The sequence below is a fragment of the Helianthus annuus genome, chromosome 7 (assembly GCF_002127325.2).
Source record: "Helianthus annuus cultivar XRQ/B chromosome 7, HanXRQr2.0-SUNRISE, whole genome shotgun sequence".
Lineage (NCBI taxonomy): Eukaryota > Viridiplantae > Streptophyta > Magnoliopsida > Asterales > Asteraceae > Helianthus > Helianthus annuus.
In genome coordinates this window covers 23038061-23052823 of record NC_035439.2, presented here as the reverse complement: position 1 = coordinate 23052823, position 14763 = coordinate 23038061, and the positions used below count along the sequence as shown (strand labels likewise).

Sequence of the window (14763 nt, the reverse complement as noted above, 5' to 3'; positions counted from 1 at the left end):
TTGTAAACTACCCCTGGTTATCACTACACAACAGTTATACCAAAAATAACCCTGGTTATAACCAGATTTTTAGACCGAGTTAGACAATGTGATCAAAATGGCAAGAAAATGAAAAAGTCAGGAACACAGAGGAGAAAAAAACTATTTGAACTAAAATGACAATTTGGACAAACCTCATGGACTAAAATGATAATTTTCTCTACATAAAACTAAATAGAGTATATACCGACATTCTAGATAAGATCTATATATAGACCTACATATGGCCTCAAGTACACATTTTAGATAAGACCTACATATGGCCTCAAAGTACACACAATGACATGAAAGAGTGATATGGAGAGAAGAAGTTTAGGGAGCTCACTTTTGGTGCCTAGTGTACAAGAACTAGCAAAGGAACAAATTTCAGAGGTTCCACCCCGCTATGTTCGCACTGATCAAGACCCCGTAGTCACATCACGGCTTACATCCGCACGACCCCAAGTTCCAATCATCGACATGCAACGTTTATTATCTCTAGATTTAGCTGATTATGAATTGGAAAGACTACACCTTGCTTGTAGAGATTGGGGTTTCTTTCAGGTACTTGTATATGAATATACTAGGTTAGAACCCCGTGTAATACACGTGTTGAATAAATGTAATTTTATATATTAAACAATAAAAAGTTAGATTTTTATAAACCTCGTATATTATACGGGTTAAATAAATGTAATTTTATATATCAAATAATAAAAAAAGTTATATCTTTAAAAACCATGTGTATTACACAGATTAAATAAATGCAATTTTGTATACTAAATACTAAAAACGTCGTATCTTTAAAAAACTCGTGTATAGTCGGGTTGAATATATCTACCAAATAATAAAAAAAATTACTTCCTTAAAACCCCATATATTACGCGTGTTAAATAGATCTAAAAAGAGTTATATCTCTAAAAATCACGTGTATTACACAGATTAAATAAATGTACTTTATATATTAGATACTAAAAACGTCGTATCTGGCGTTAATTTATTATTTATATATTTAATATAAGATAAGTAGGAAAAAGAGGTATTTGTTTTAAAAATATATTAAATTAACGTTTTAGATTTGAGGATAATATTTTATTAAACTATGATAAGATTTAATATTAATTTATTATTTATTTAATTAATATAAGATAAATTATAGATTTGAGAATACCTTTAATGAATGACACGTGTTCACAAGTTGGTTTCTTTTATTATAGCAGATAGATAGATAGATATTAAATCTTTAGCTATTGTGTTTTAAGTTTAAACATTCAAGTTAGCTCAAACAAAACGTTGTGGATATAATTCTATATGAGCTATGATTTATAATTTGAATATCACAGTTGATAAATCACGGGTTGAGTGATTCGTTGTTGGAGAAACTAAAGGCGGAAACACAGGAATTCTTCAATTTGCCGTTGGATGAGAAAAAGAAGTATTGGCAACAAGCAGGAGATATTGAGGGATTTGGGCAGGCGTTTGTCGTGTCAGAGGAGCAAAAGCTCGATTGGGCTGACATGTTCTACCTAGTTACACTCCCTCATGATATTAGGAGGCCTCACTTGTTTCCCAAGTTACCTCTTAGGTAATTTAATTACTACAATATATAACTTTTTTAATTTATCCAAGTCATTAGGGTATAACTATTTATACTTGTATGATAATATAGAGATACCCTAGAAGCATACTCAAGTGAAGTAAACAAGGTTTCCCTGAATACTCTCATGTTCATTGCAAAAGCTTCCAAGATGGATGTTGAAGATATGAATGCGTTGTTCGAAGAAGGAATGCAATCTATGAGAATGAACTATTATCCACCATGCCCGCAACCTGAAAAGGTTATTGGTCTCAGCCCACACTCAGATCCTCTTGGAATCACCTTCCTTGTACAAGTCAATGAAGTAGAAGGTCTTGAGATAAAGAAGGATGGTATTTGGATGCCTGTTAAACCACTCCCTAATTCTTTCATTGTCAATATTGGGGACACCTTGGAGGTACTTTATTTCGTTCACTTAATAGGTACAGTAATTATTTTTCCGTCTTAACATTTTCACTTTCTATTAAAATTTATAAGCAAAAGAAATTTCATCGGTATGGGTTTGGTTATGGTTACGGTGACGAGTCTTGAAGAGGTTTTATTTTGAGAAGAAAACGATTAAAAAAAATTTCTAAATGGAAAAATATAAAGAACACAAAACACAATTGAATTTCGAGAATAGATTAAAGTTAAAATGAAGAGTTAATTACATAAATGGGTCCTGTGGTTTATACCTAATTTCGTCTTTGGTTACTAACTTTTTTTAATAGGTTTAGGTTCTATGGTTTCCATTTTGTAACACTTTTGGGTACTAACACCAAAATTAGTTAATTAATGACTAAAATACCCTTGCATTTTTTTAAGTTTATCAATGTAACACATTTGGGTACTAACACCTAATTTTATTTAAATTTAAATCAATTTTACAAAATCTATTTATTTTTTTATTTTCATCTTTTTATTGTATCTCTTAATTAACATAAACTCTATTTAGTTTTTTTTTATTTTCATATTTTTATTAAATTTATTATTTAACATAAAATCTACTTGTTACACCAGTATTTTTTTAAATAATTTTTTAAATAAAATCTACTAGCTATATAGTTTTATGTAAATTAAATTTCTTACTCGTTTTAAATAATGTAAACCTTACTCGTTTTCAATTTTGGATTGAAATGATTGATAATAATAAATATCTTTCATGTAAAAAAATTTAAGCCTTTTTTTAACTCGTTTTTTTTGTTCATTTACATTTTACTATTTTAGAAAAATATTTAATTTACATAAAATTATATAGCAAGGTATTTAAGATTTAAGATAAAACTATATAGCTAGGTATTTTAGATAAAACTAAAAAAAATTAAGCCTCTTTTAACTCTTTTTTTTGTAAAAAAGATATTTAAGTTACATAAAACTATATAGCTAGTAGATTTTACTGGTGCAACTAATAGATTTTATGTAAATTAAACATCTTTCTAAAATAGTAAAATGTAAATGAACAAAAAAACGAGTGAAAAAAATGCTTAAATTTTTTTTAAATGAAAGATATTTATTATTATCAATCATTTCAATCCAAAATTGAAAACGAGTAAGGTTTACATTATTTAAAACAAGTAAGAAATTTAATTTACATAAAACTATATAGCTAGTAGATTTTATTTAAAAAATCTATTTAAAAAAATACTGGTGTAACAAGTAGATTTTATGTTAAATAATAAATTTAATAAAAATATGAAAATAAAAAAATAAATAGAGTTTATGTTAATGAAAAGATATAATAAAAAGATAAAAATAAAAAAAATAAATAGATTTTGTTAAATTGATTTAAACTTAAATAAAATTAGGTGTTAGTACCCAAATGTGTTACATTGATAAACTTAAAAAAATGCAAGGGTATTTTAGTCATTAATTAACTAATTTTGGTGTTAGTACCCAAAGGTGTTACAAAATTGAAACAATAGAACCTAAACATATTAAAAAAGAGTTAGTACCCAAAGGCAAAATTAGGTATAAAGCACAAGACTTATTTATGTAATTAACTCTAAAATGAAAAAGATATCGTACGTACTAACATTTTGAGGTTTATATGGGTTTAGATGGTGACAAATGGACTATATAAAAGCATTGAACATCGAGCAATTGTAAACTCGGAGAAGGAGAGGCTTTCTATTGCAACATTTTTTGCCCCTAAATTGGATGGAGAGATTGGTCCAGCACCAAGTCTTATCACTCCAGAGAACCCACCAAAATTTAAAAGGGTAACAGTTGTGGATCTCTTCAAAAATATTTTCGCCCGAGAACTTTATGGTAAACGGAACATTGAACAATACTACCTATGAATAGTTCATTGTGTATTCTTGCCTATTCAACATGATTGAGTGTGATAAACTTATCCCAAATAATAATGGTATCGCATTTATAGTAGATACCACATGGTTTGTCTAAATATGTTGTGATTTTAAATAAGAATGTGAAGAGAAAATTTCTGATTATGTTTCTTGCTTTAATTGTGTTTACTTGAATGAAAATACACAACAACAACAGTACCCAACAAGTCCTACAAATAATAAAGCTATTGGTGAAGTTTGGGGAGGGTGGGAAGTAGACAAAAGTTACCTCTATCCATATGGATAAAGAGGCCGCTTTCAAAAAGACCCCCGGCTCGAAACCAAATATCAAGCAAACAATGCAAACTACAGATATAGCAATAGAAATCCACCAATCACAGAATAAGTGGTAACCGACTAACATAGTAAAATAGACACAACTATAGCCCCTAAAGCAATATATATATACACACATACACAAGATGATAAACACATGTAAGGTCCACCCGAAAAGTAGAAAATATTAACCCCTAACCTAAAAATCTCAGACACCTCATTACTCTCTACTAAAAATCTTTAACCTTAATCCTACGTCTCCACGAACTCTATCCTGGACCATGTCCTCAGAAAGGTGCAACTCTAGCAAATCTTGCCTAATCCGCTCCTCCCAAGTCAGTTTGGGTCTTCCTCCACTCCTCCTACCCTCCACACAAAGGATATCTACTACTCTAGTCGTTGCCGTCAATGGCCTCCTCTTCACATGCTCAAACCATCTCAATCTCCCCTCCTTAATCTTACTCGATATACTAGCCACCCCTAGCCTTTCCCTAAAAAGCTCATTTCTCATACGCTCTAGCCTTGTGTGCCCACACGTCCACCGTAACATCCTCATTTCTACCACCCCATCTTGCGTGTCTGCGTCTTTTTGATAGCCCAACAATCTATTCCATATAACATAGCAGGTCTAACTGCAACCTTATAAAATTTTCCCTATAATTTAGTTGGGAACCTCCTGTCACACAATACCGCAGCGACTGCTCTCCACCTACACCAGCCAGCTTGTATACGGTGGGCAACGTCACTATCTATCTCCCCATCCTTTTGTACAAACGTTCCTAAATATTTAAACTTGGTAACCTGTGGCACCGCTTGACCATCAATGGTGATTTGAGTATCTTCGCGGTCGATTGTTCCACTAAAATCACAATGAAGGTACTCGGTCTTTGAACGACTAATTCTTAAACCTTTGCCTTCTAAAGCAACTCGCCACTCTTCTAACCTCTCGTTCAGTCGCTGTTTAGTCTCCGCAACTAAAACAATATCATCTACAAAAAGCATGCACCACGGAATCGGCTCCTGTATCGACTTTGACAACTCATCCAACACCACTGCAAAGAGAAACAGACTCAACGCCGACCCTTGGTGGAGTCCTATCTCCACCGGGAAAAAAACAGTCTCCCCTACTGGTGCACGAACACTAGTTTCGGTCCCATCATACATATCCTTAATTATATCTATATATTTCCCAGGTAACCTTCTACTCTCCAAACTATCCCAAATCAGTCCATGTGGTACACTGTCATATGCTTTTTCTAGGTCAATGAACACCATATGTAGATCTCGTTTCTTCTCCCTATACTTTTCTATCAATCTCCTTAGAATGTGTATCGCTTCTGTAGTTGATCTCCCTGGCATAAAACCAAATTGGTTTACCGTAACTTGCGTTTATCTTCTAATCCTAGTCTCAATTATCCTCTCCCATAATTTCATAGTATGACTTAACAGCTTAATCCCTCGGTAGTTCTCGTAGCATTGAGTGTCGCCTTTATTCTTATATAAGGGCACTACAACACTACGCCTCCACTGAAATAAATAGAGTAAATTGCCAAAATGGTCCCTTAGGTTTGGTTACTTTTACCACTTTAGTTCAAAACTCAAACTTTTTGAATTTGGGTCCATTTGGTTTTAATTTTGTTGCAATTTTCATACAAAATCAAAATCTGGTCAGATTTTTTAGTTAACATCCAGTTTTTTTTGTCTTGTTTCTCATTTTTAATGAAGGGCAAACTGGTCTTTTAACATTTTATTATAACAAATTAAAAAAAATCTGACTATTTTGCCCTTGATTAAAAGGAAGGAAAAAGTCAAAAAAAAAACTGGATGTTAACTGAAAAATATGACCAGATTTTGCTTTTGGATGAAAATGACAACAAAATTGAAACCATAAAGACCAAATTCAAAAGGTTTAAATTTTGGACTAAAATGATAAAAGAGACCAAACATCAGGGACCATTTTAACATTTACTTGACTAAAAATAAAGTTTTCAGTGTACATGTTTTCTAGGATAACACATTCGTGACATAAATCCTGATCTAAATAGCATTTATGTAATATAAGGCACAAATAAAATATAAAAAATGAAATTTGACTGGCAAAATGATACTTTTTTTGAATGGTCAACAAACTCAATCTCGAGCACTTTTGGGGCACCCACTGGATAAACGGAGTACTCCGAGAGTAACCCGAGTCCACCACCAATTCCGGGAATAATCCGGTAACCCACCCGCCCGTAAGCACGACAGTAAAATTATCGGTAAAACCCATTTGGCTCAAGGATCCAACCCAGGTTTCCCTGGGTCTCCTATCATTGCCCACCAGTGCCTCACTCTGCACCAAGTGGGAGTCGAACCTGCATCTCTCAAGAGAAATGCAAGTCCTCCACCACTTGATCTAGAGATCATTGGCACACAAAATGATATTAAAACGCTGATATTAAATACGGCAATTCTTTTTTCTTTTCCTTTTTGAAAAATAAATTCAGATCGTTCCCTTTTTAAAGATAAATGTTTACTCTCTTTCTATATCTCTAAAATCTTAGGTAGTGTTTGTTATGTATGGGATGAGAGATGGAATGGAATGGACCATTGTGAGGGAATGAAGAAAAGAGTGGTTGGTTGGTCGATATAATAGAATCGTCCATTCCAAAATGCATTCCATTCACTCAAAATCATTCCATCCGCCCACTCCCCTGTTTGTTTTCTATTCCATTCCCTTTTCACCCTTCATTAACAACACCACAGCCCACCACCGTTGCTACCACACACCACCACCACCACGCCATCCGCCGCCGTCACCTACCTCCGCCGCCACCCGCCACCGCTGCTGCCACCACCTATTGATGCCACCCACCTTCGTCCTCACCACCGCTGTCGCCGCCACCCACCGTCGCCACTGCCACCTCCGATCATCGCCACCACCCACATTCGATCATCACCGCCACCATTGCCACTGCCACCTTCGATCACCGCCACCACTCACCGCCACCTCCGACCACCATCGCCGCTGCTACCACCTCCGACCACCCCTACCACCACCATTGCCACCGCCGCCACCTACCTCCACCGTCATCCACCACCACCGTTGTCACCATCCGCCGTCGTCTCCACCCACCACCACCGCCAACCTTCGCTGCTACAACTGACACCTAGCACCACCTCCCATCATCGCCCATCACTGACCACCGCCATCTGATTTTATTCCTTCGTCTTTTTCGCATACCAAACAACAAAAAGTAATTGTTCATTCCATTCACACATGGTAACCAAACAAGATATGGAATGATAATGATCAATTCAATTACCTCATCTATTCCATTATCTCGTCCATTCTATTCCCCCTCCATTCATTACCCCATACCAAACAGACCCTTAGTTTACACTTTTTTTCACTTCATCTCTATATATTCGCATGCCTGGTGATTTTCATAAGACTTACGCTAAATTCTTTAAATATATACTATAATCATAAACTACATTATTTGCGGTGCGTTGTCACGGTCTTTATGACAGGCATTCGATGGTTATCAGTTCAGTTCATTATAATACCGATACGATGTATGCATTCGGTATAGAAATCAACACGTGCTTTACATCAACTAGAAATGATAGAAATGAATATTGGTACCGACACTGATGTTGTTCGAACAATATCCATGGGTTCAAATCATCACAGTAGTAGTATCGAATTATTGTCAGAGACAAAGTTGTATAAATAACAAAAGTTCAAAACCATAAAAATGAAAATAATTACCTATTCTAATTGTTATGGGTCATTTTCTGAGTATACATATCCTGACTAATATCCCGCTTTTAATTGTTTATTTGTGATCAGGATATTGGACGGGGATATTGTTAACTTCCTGGGCGATATCCTAAGGTTGAGTAAATTAAACACGTGCAGGTTAATGGCTGTAAGTTACTAACGGTCATCAGGACTTCTTCTCCTCAAGACTCGGGCGTATTAGTTATAAGGAAGCCGTTGAACCCGAAAGACTTGGTCCTCAACGTTCGAGTGGGAATATTCGCTGGATCCCGGAAGTTTAGGATAGTTGTTACATTATCTTTACTATAAATAGATGGGGGCGGATCAGTTTAAGGCACGCAATTTTACACTAACACTCTCGAACACTTTTACTCTCTAGCTCACCGCAAACACCACACTCAAACACTTGTATTCAAATTACATTATAACACATAGTCGATCCGCACCACATCCTGCACTGTATCCTGATATTTGAAGCAATAAGAAGAACAAGGCAGCTGCGATTGTCAGCTCCCGAAGTTTTATGCCGGCGATCTAGATTGATCAAGGGCTTTCCTTGTACATCACGTGTCAACCTTTACTTTTTTGCTCATTGTTTGATCATTGATACAGCTCTATATCCCGGGCTGTATCCTGAAACTGTTTTCATATCTAATTTGGCCAATACATTTTTCACATATAATTTTAGCACACTACCTCACCTAACTAATTTGATCACTTAATTGCTTAGGTATTTTTTGACCAAAACAATTTGGCGCCCACCGTGGGGCAAGTGGTGCTACTTTTACTAAAAATCTTTGTAAAATCATTAATCGGTTTTCTATTTTCAATTTTTTTTGCCACATTGTTTACAATGGCCTCCAGATCAAACATGAGCTCTTCCACTATGTCTGCTACGACCTCTGCTACTACTGGTTCGGTGCTTCCACCACCTCCTCCAAGGATGCCGTTTTCTTCACAATCTCAAGATGTTATCCCTACTCGGAGTGTCCAGGGATCTGCTCCCGTTTTAGCCTCTAACGATGAAATTTTGACTTTATTTAGAAGTGTGCAGGAACAAATGAGGCAGCAACAGGAGACTAATCAAATGCTGTTAAGAGAAATACAACTCTTAAAAGCTAGCTCGAGCAGACCTGTTGAGGAAACTGTCACTCCTATACAGCCCAGGGCTTTGAACTTCAGTTCCGCAGTTTACACTGAGGATAATAGGGGGAATATCGTCTCAAGCCATTCTCAAAATCATACCCCTGAGATACCCTCTTCGGTCAGGATATCGACTGTGAGAAGTTCAGGATATGCTTCAGGATATGGCCAAAATCCTCAGAACGGTAATGTGTCAAATAATAATACTCTTGCTACTAACAACAATGGCTCTTTGCAGGATGCAGGTATGACGTCAACATTTACCAGGGAGCTCCAGAAATTGAAGGACATGATATCCAGTGTACCTGGAGTGGTCCAGCCAATTCCGGAAGTATCCCAAGACAGCCACAGGATATCCCGCTTTGCATATCCTATCTGTGATGCTGAAATCCCAAAAAGATTTCAAACTCCCAACATGAAGCTGTATGATGGGACTACGGATCCTGAAGAGCATATTGCCCAGTATAGGGAAAGAATGGAGATTAACCCTATCCCTCCGGAGCTTAAGGAAGAATGCTTATGCAAGGGATTTGGTTCTACTCTGACAGGATCAGCCTTAAAATGGCTGTTAAACGTTCCTCCTCACTCAATTACTTCGTTTGCTCATTTGGTTAATTTATTTAACAGTCAATTTTCTTGTAGTCGGAGTTTTGAGAAACTAACCAGTGATCTTTACAGGATAACTCAAGGGCCTCAGGAATCCTTGAGGGATTATGTGAACAAATTCAGTCGAGAATCCTTGGATATCCCACATCTTGATGTTGCAACAGCCGTGCAAGCTTTTAAGATGGGGTTACAAAAGGATTCTCAGTTTTATCAGGATCTTGTAATGAATCCCTGCAGGAATCTCGACGAAGCTCGTAACAGGGCTTTGAGATATATCCGTTTGGAAGATGACAAGAAGATGCAGGAGAGGATGAATTCTACCTCAACCTATGAATCAACTAACAGGAAATCAGAAACCTCATATAAGCCATATCGATCCAAGCCATATGGCAGAAATGATAACAAGAAAGTGAATGCTGTTGAAGACGAGGATCCTGAAGAATATCCTGACTTATCTGAATACTGCTTTTCTGTTAATATACCTGAGTTAATGTATGCTATGCAGGGTTTAGGGGACAAAGCTAGGTGGCCTCGAAAGAACCAGCAGAAAGCTGATTGGAAGGATAAATCCAAATGGTGTGCCTTCCACGAAGACTTCGGACATATGACCGAGGATTGCATTGCTTTAAGGAAAGAGATAAGTTACCTGTTAAGTAAGGGGTATCTGAAGGACTTGCTGGGAAAAAAGAAGAATAAAGGGCAGGATCCCGAGAAGGATCCTGAACGAGCAGCATCACCCCCAGAAGATGCCAAGATAATTAACTTTATTTCAGGAGGATCCGATATTTGTGGAACTTCGTATTCGGCGGCCAAGAGACATGCAAAGGAAGCTAAGAGTGAGAGGGGAGACAGACCAGTCAGGATGACTACCCTCACAACTGATAAAGTGATCACTTTCGATAGTGATGACAGGGATACTGTTCAGGATCCTCACCATGATGCTTTGGTAATAACATTATATGTGGCTAACCATTTTGTACGCAGGATATTGGTAGACAACGGTAGTTCTGTCAATATAATTCAGCTGGAAACATTGAAGAGGATGAATGTATCTCCGATGGACATTACTTCGAAGTCCACTGTGCTCGTTGGTTTCAGTGGAGAAGCTAGGAATACCGTAGGGGAGACAAAGTTACCAGTATATGTTGAAGGGGTCAACTCCATACAATGCTTCTGCGTGATGGACTCCTTATCCTGCTATAACATTGTTTTGGTCAAAAATTACCTAAGTAATTAAGTGATCAAATTAGTTTAGTGAGGTAGTGTGCTAAGAGAATGTGTTCAAAAATATGTTAATTGAGTTATTTGCAAAAAACAGTTTCAGGATACGGCTCAGGATATTGAGTCGTATCTGTGATCAAACAATGAGCAGAAAAGTAAAGTAAATGACACGAGATGTACGAGGAAAGCCCTTGATCAATCTAGATCGCCGGCATAAAACCTCGGGAGGTGACAATCGCAGCTGCCTTGTTCTTCTATTACTTCAAATATCAGGATACAGTGCAGGATGTGGTGCGGATCGACTAAGTGTTACAACGAAATTCGAATACAAGTGTGGTGATTGCAATAAGCTAGAGAGCGAAAGTGTACGAGAGTGTTAGTGAAAAATTCTATGCCTTAAACTGATCCGCCCCCATCTATTTATAGTAAAGATAATGCAACAAACTATCCTAAACTCCCGAGATCCAGCGAATGTTCCCACTTGAACGTTGAGGACCAAGTCTTTCGGGTTCAACGGCTTCCTCACAACAAATTCGTCCGAGTCTTAAGGAGAAGAAGTCCTGATGACCGTTAGTAGCTTGCAACCAATAACCTGCACGTGTTTAATTCACCCAACCTCAGGATATCGCCCAAGATGTTAGCAATATCCTCTTCCAGCATCCTGGTCACAAATAAACAAACAAAGGCAGGATATTGGTCAGGATATGTATGCTTAGAAAATGAGTCATAACAATTGTCCCCAAATATATTTGTTGGTATACCAAGCCAACGGATATATTTCAAAAATCTTATCCCATAACTCAAGGCATTTAAAACGAAGCGACGGTCAAGATCACATCGTAACTTCCAACGTGTTTTTTACTCAATGGAGATCCACGATGCCCCTATATCTTCTCTTTTCTTGTTTGAAAGGCAGATATCTTCAACAGAAGCCTCAGGTAATTTCTCCATTTCTGATTTTCTTCCTGTCAATTTACTTCACTTTCCTTGCAATGGATGCCGAGACCTTCACCCAGCAGAATCTCCTTAAAACTCCCGAAAAGGAGATCTGTGCTTTTGACAACGCAGACATTGCAGCTTTAAGAGCTTCCGGCGCTTTCCCCGATAACACGATCTTCAGACCATTCGATCGGTCAATCCGATCGGATGTTTCTTCCACTGAATGGGTTTGTTTTCCAGCATATCCCTTTTCATTAAGTCTTCGATACCCTTTTCCTGAATTCATGATGCAATTCTTTCGAACCACCGGCATCTCTTTTGCCCAAACCATGCCCATGGTTTGGAGAGTACTAATTGTACTTAACCAAATCAAAAATCTCCATTGTTCCGACCTTCGCATCGAGGATTTGCCTATTGCTTATCGCCTCCGATCCCACAGCTCTAGCCGATTCTTGCTCTTCTCGACATCCAGCAAACCCTTGATTCTCAAGGCCACCAAAAACGAAGACGGATGGCAGCGCAAATTTTTCTTTGTCAAACGAGACTCCATTGCTGAGGGTGCCAGCCTTCCGGTGGAGTGGTTAACCACCGGTAGGATCATAAATATCCTCATAGACCATTCGATTGTTATCTTCTATTGACACTCTTCTTTTTGATCTTTATGCAGTGAACTTCAAGGAAGTTGCTCCCCCTACCGCTGAGTCAGAAGAGAGAATCAATACTGTTTACCGGTTACCTGCAATAGACAGGACTTTCACCACACACGTCCCGAGTTCCAGCCAATACTCATTATCCGAGATGTCTGGTAAGAATTTTTTTTCAAAATAATTAGTCGCAACAGTATAATGATAAGATAAAGAGTAAAACTTTTCCCTTTATGCAGCACCAGCTAAGATCCCTGAAGTCTTTGATCTTGACGAATTGGACAACTATTCTGACCAGATCCAGGTCAAGAAAGAACCTAGCCCCAAGACCACAGCTACATCCAAACCTAGCATCTCCAAAGCCATCATCATTCCTAAACCTTCACCGGCTACCAAACCCCGGAGTTCAAGTTCCCGCAAAAGGAAAGAACCTGATTCCCCTGTCATTTCTGACACATTTCCTTACGAGAAGCACGGGTTCATTGAAGCTAGCGGGTTTATGACTTCTTTTCTTAACCAGGTCAGTATTCTCATATCATATCCTGCAATTTACATTGTTATCAAAGACTTATCAATATTAATACCTATCGTCTTACCTTTGTAGGGTCTTGAGCGCTTGGTTAACTTATAACAAGAATCCTGCAAGCTCAACAAGACACTTGAATCTAAACTAAAGGAAGCAGAAATCACAATTTCCGACCAAGGTATGATTGCAGCCGCCAAATCTCGTCATTACGAGGAGAAATACAAAGCTATGACCCAAGAACACCAAGTTGCTCTCAACCAGGCTACTCTTCAAGCCCAGGCCGATCTGGAAGCCGCCCATGTGCAGCATGAACGGGATATGGTCAGCTACCGGGAAAGCCTCAAAAGTTCCGTCGTCATTTCTCTCCTCCAAGCCAGGTTGAAGATGGCTCATGAAGCCAAAACATTAGGTTTCGACTGCCCTTCTTGGGATGTTGGTGCTTGGGAGACCAAGCTAAAGAACCTTGGCGGCACCTCTTCCAAATCAACTGTCGATGAACCCTCCAAAACAGTCGAAAAAGCAACCGATGCTGAGAAGGATACTGAAGCGGATCCCAAGACGGATGTTGCTGAAACCACTATGGACCAAGAAGGCACTGTTGATGCACAATGTCTAAAGCCTGCGTCTTTGTAATGCTAGTTTAATGTATAGGGTCCAGATAGGTTATTTTGTATAAGTTCAGGGGGTTAAAGTGTAATTTTATGAAGTTTATGTTGTAGGTCCGCTTTTGTGGCATGTGTCCACAAAAGCGAACCAGCTTTGTTGTCTGGACCGCTCTTGTGGACATGTCATATGAGCGGACCGCGTGGCCTATAAATACCCCCGGTTGTCATTTGATTTGTAACGTTGTCTGGAACTCCACGTCGAACTGCTGTCCGTACGGCAAGCATTATCAAGTGAAGAAAAAGTATTTTAAGTGTGAATTCTCTGTTTCTACTCCATTCTTTTACGGTTTTCTTTGTATCATGCTGAAAATGTGTTTCCGCCACATTCTCAGTAAGCACTAGCTCTGATTGACTCACTCGAGAGGTCAAAACTGATCCTACAATTGGTATCAGAGCCAGTTGCGAGTTAGTTTGCTAGATACGAAGTGTTTTACACTGATTTTTGTAGATTTGGACTGTTTGAACGGTGGAAATGGACTGAAATTTGGACAACAGGTGTGAAATACACTAATAACAAACCCTTGAAAGATTCGGATCAAAATACGGCCTAAAAGTGACATAAAAACCCTCGTGAAGTAGGTCCGCGTATTTGTCAGTCTTTGGTTCGCTTTTCTGGTCCGCTCCAACGTACAGTTTAAGCTGGTTCGCTCCTGATTTTTGTTCTGGTCCGCTCGAAATGTCTGATTTTCTTGGTGGTTCGCTCGTCTGGTCCGCTTGAAGAGCAGTTTTTCAGGTCCGCTCCAAAGAACATTTGTTGGTTCGCTCGAAGTGCAAATTCTGGTCCGCTCCAGTGTACATTTCTTGGTTCGCTCGAAAGTCAGTTGCCTGGTCCGCTCCAAGTGCAACATTCTGGACCGCTCACTGTGGTTCGCTCATAAGACCAGTGTGGTTTGCTTATTCAGACTGTTTGAAAATTTCTTCGTTACGACTGAAAATGGAAAGCCAAGATTTTTACAACATGTTTGCGGGTAGTGGTGGAGTTACTCAGAGTCCTGCTAGCATCATGCAGAATGTAAATCTGGAAAACGAGCTTGG

At 38.1% G+C, this 14763-nt stretch overlaps 2 protein-coding genes across 3 annotated transcripts; both read left to right on the top strand.

Annotated features, from left to right (window-relative positions):
- The first annotated feature begins 280 nt into the window (after positions 1 to 280).
- On the top strand, positions 281 to 4046 carry LOC110884544 (protein SRG1). Of its 2 annotated transcripts, none has more exons than XM_022132262.2 (4): positions 281 to 582; positions 1362 to 1603; positions 1688 to 2012; positions 3652 to 4046. In XM_022132262.2, exons 1-4 carry the CDS (start codon positions 337 to 339, stop codon positions 3892 to 3894), a joined length of 1056 nt encoding a protein of 351 aa, XP_021987954.1. In that variant the 5' UTR covers positions 281 to 336; the 3' UTR covers positions 3895 to 4046. The 2 variants fall into 2 exon arrangements, with proteins under 2 accessions (XP_021987954.1, XP_035831039.1); XM_035975146.1 differs by having other exon boundaries at positions 1688 to 2037; positions 3652 to 3821.
- A 2743-nt stretch (positions 4047 to 6789) lies between these two features.
- Positions 6790 to 7414, top strand: LOC110881118 (formin-like protein 14). The gene is made up of 2 exons (XM_022129482.1): positions 6790 to 6809; positions 6964 to 7414. Exons 1-2 carry the CDS (start codon positions 6790 to 6792, stop codon positions 7412 to 7414), a joined length of 471 nt encoding a protein of 156 aa, XP_021985174.1.
- Positions 7415 to 14763: the final 7349 nt, after the last annotated feature.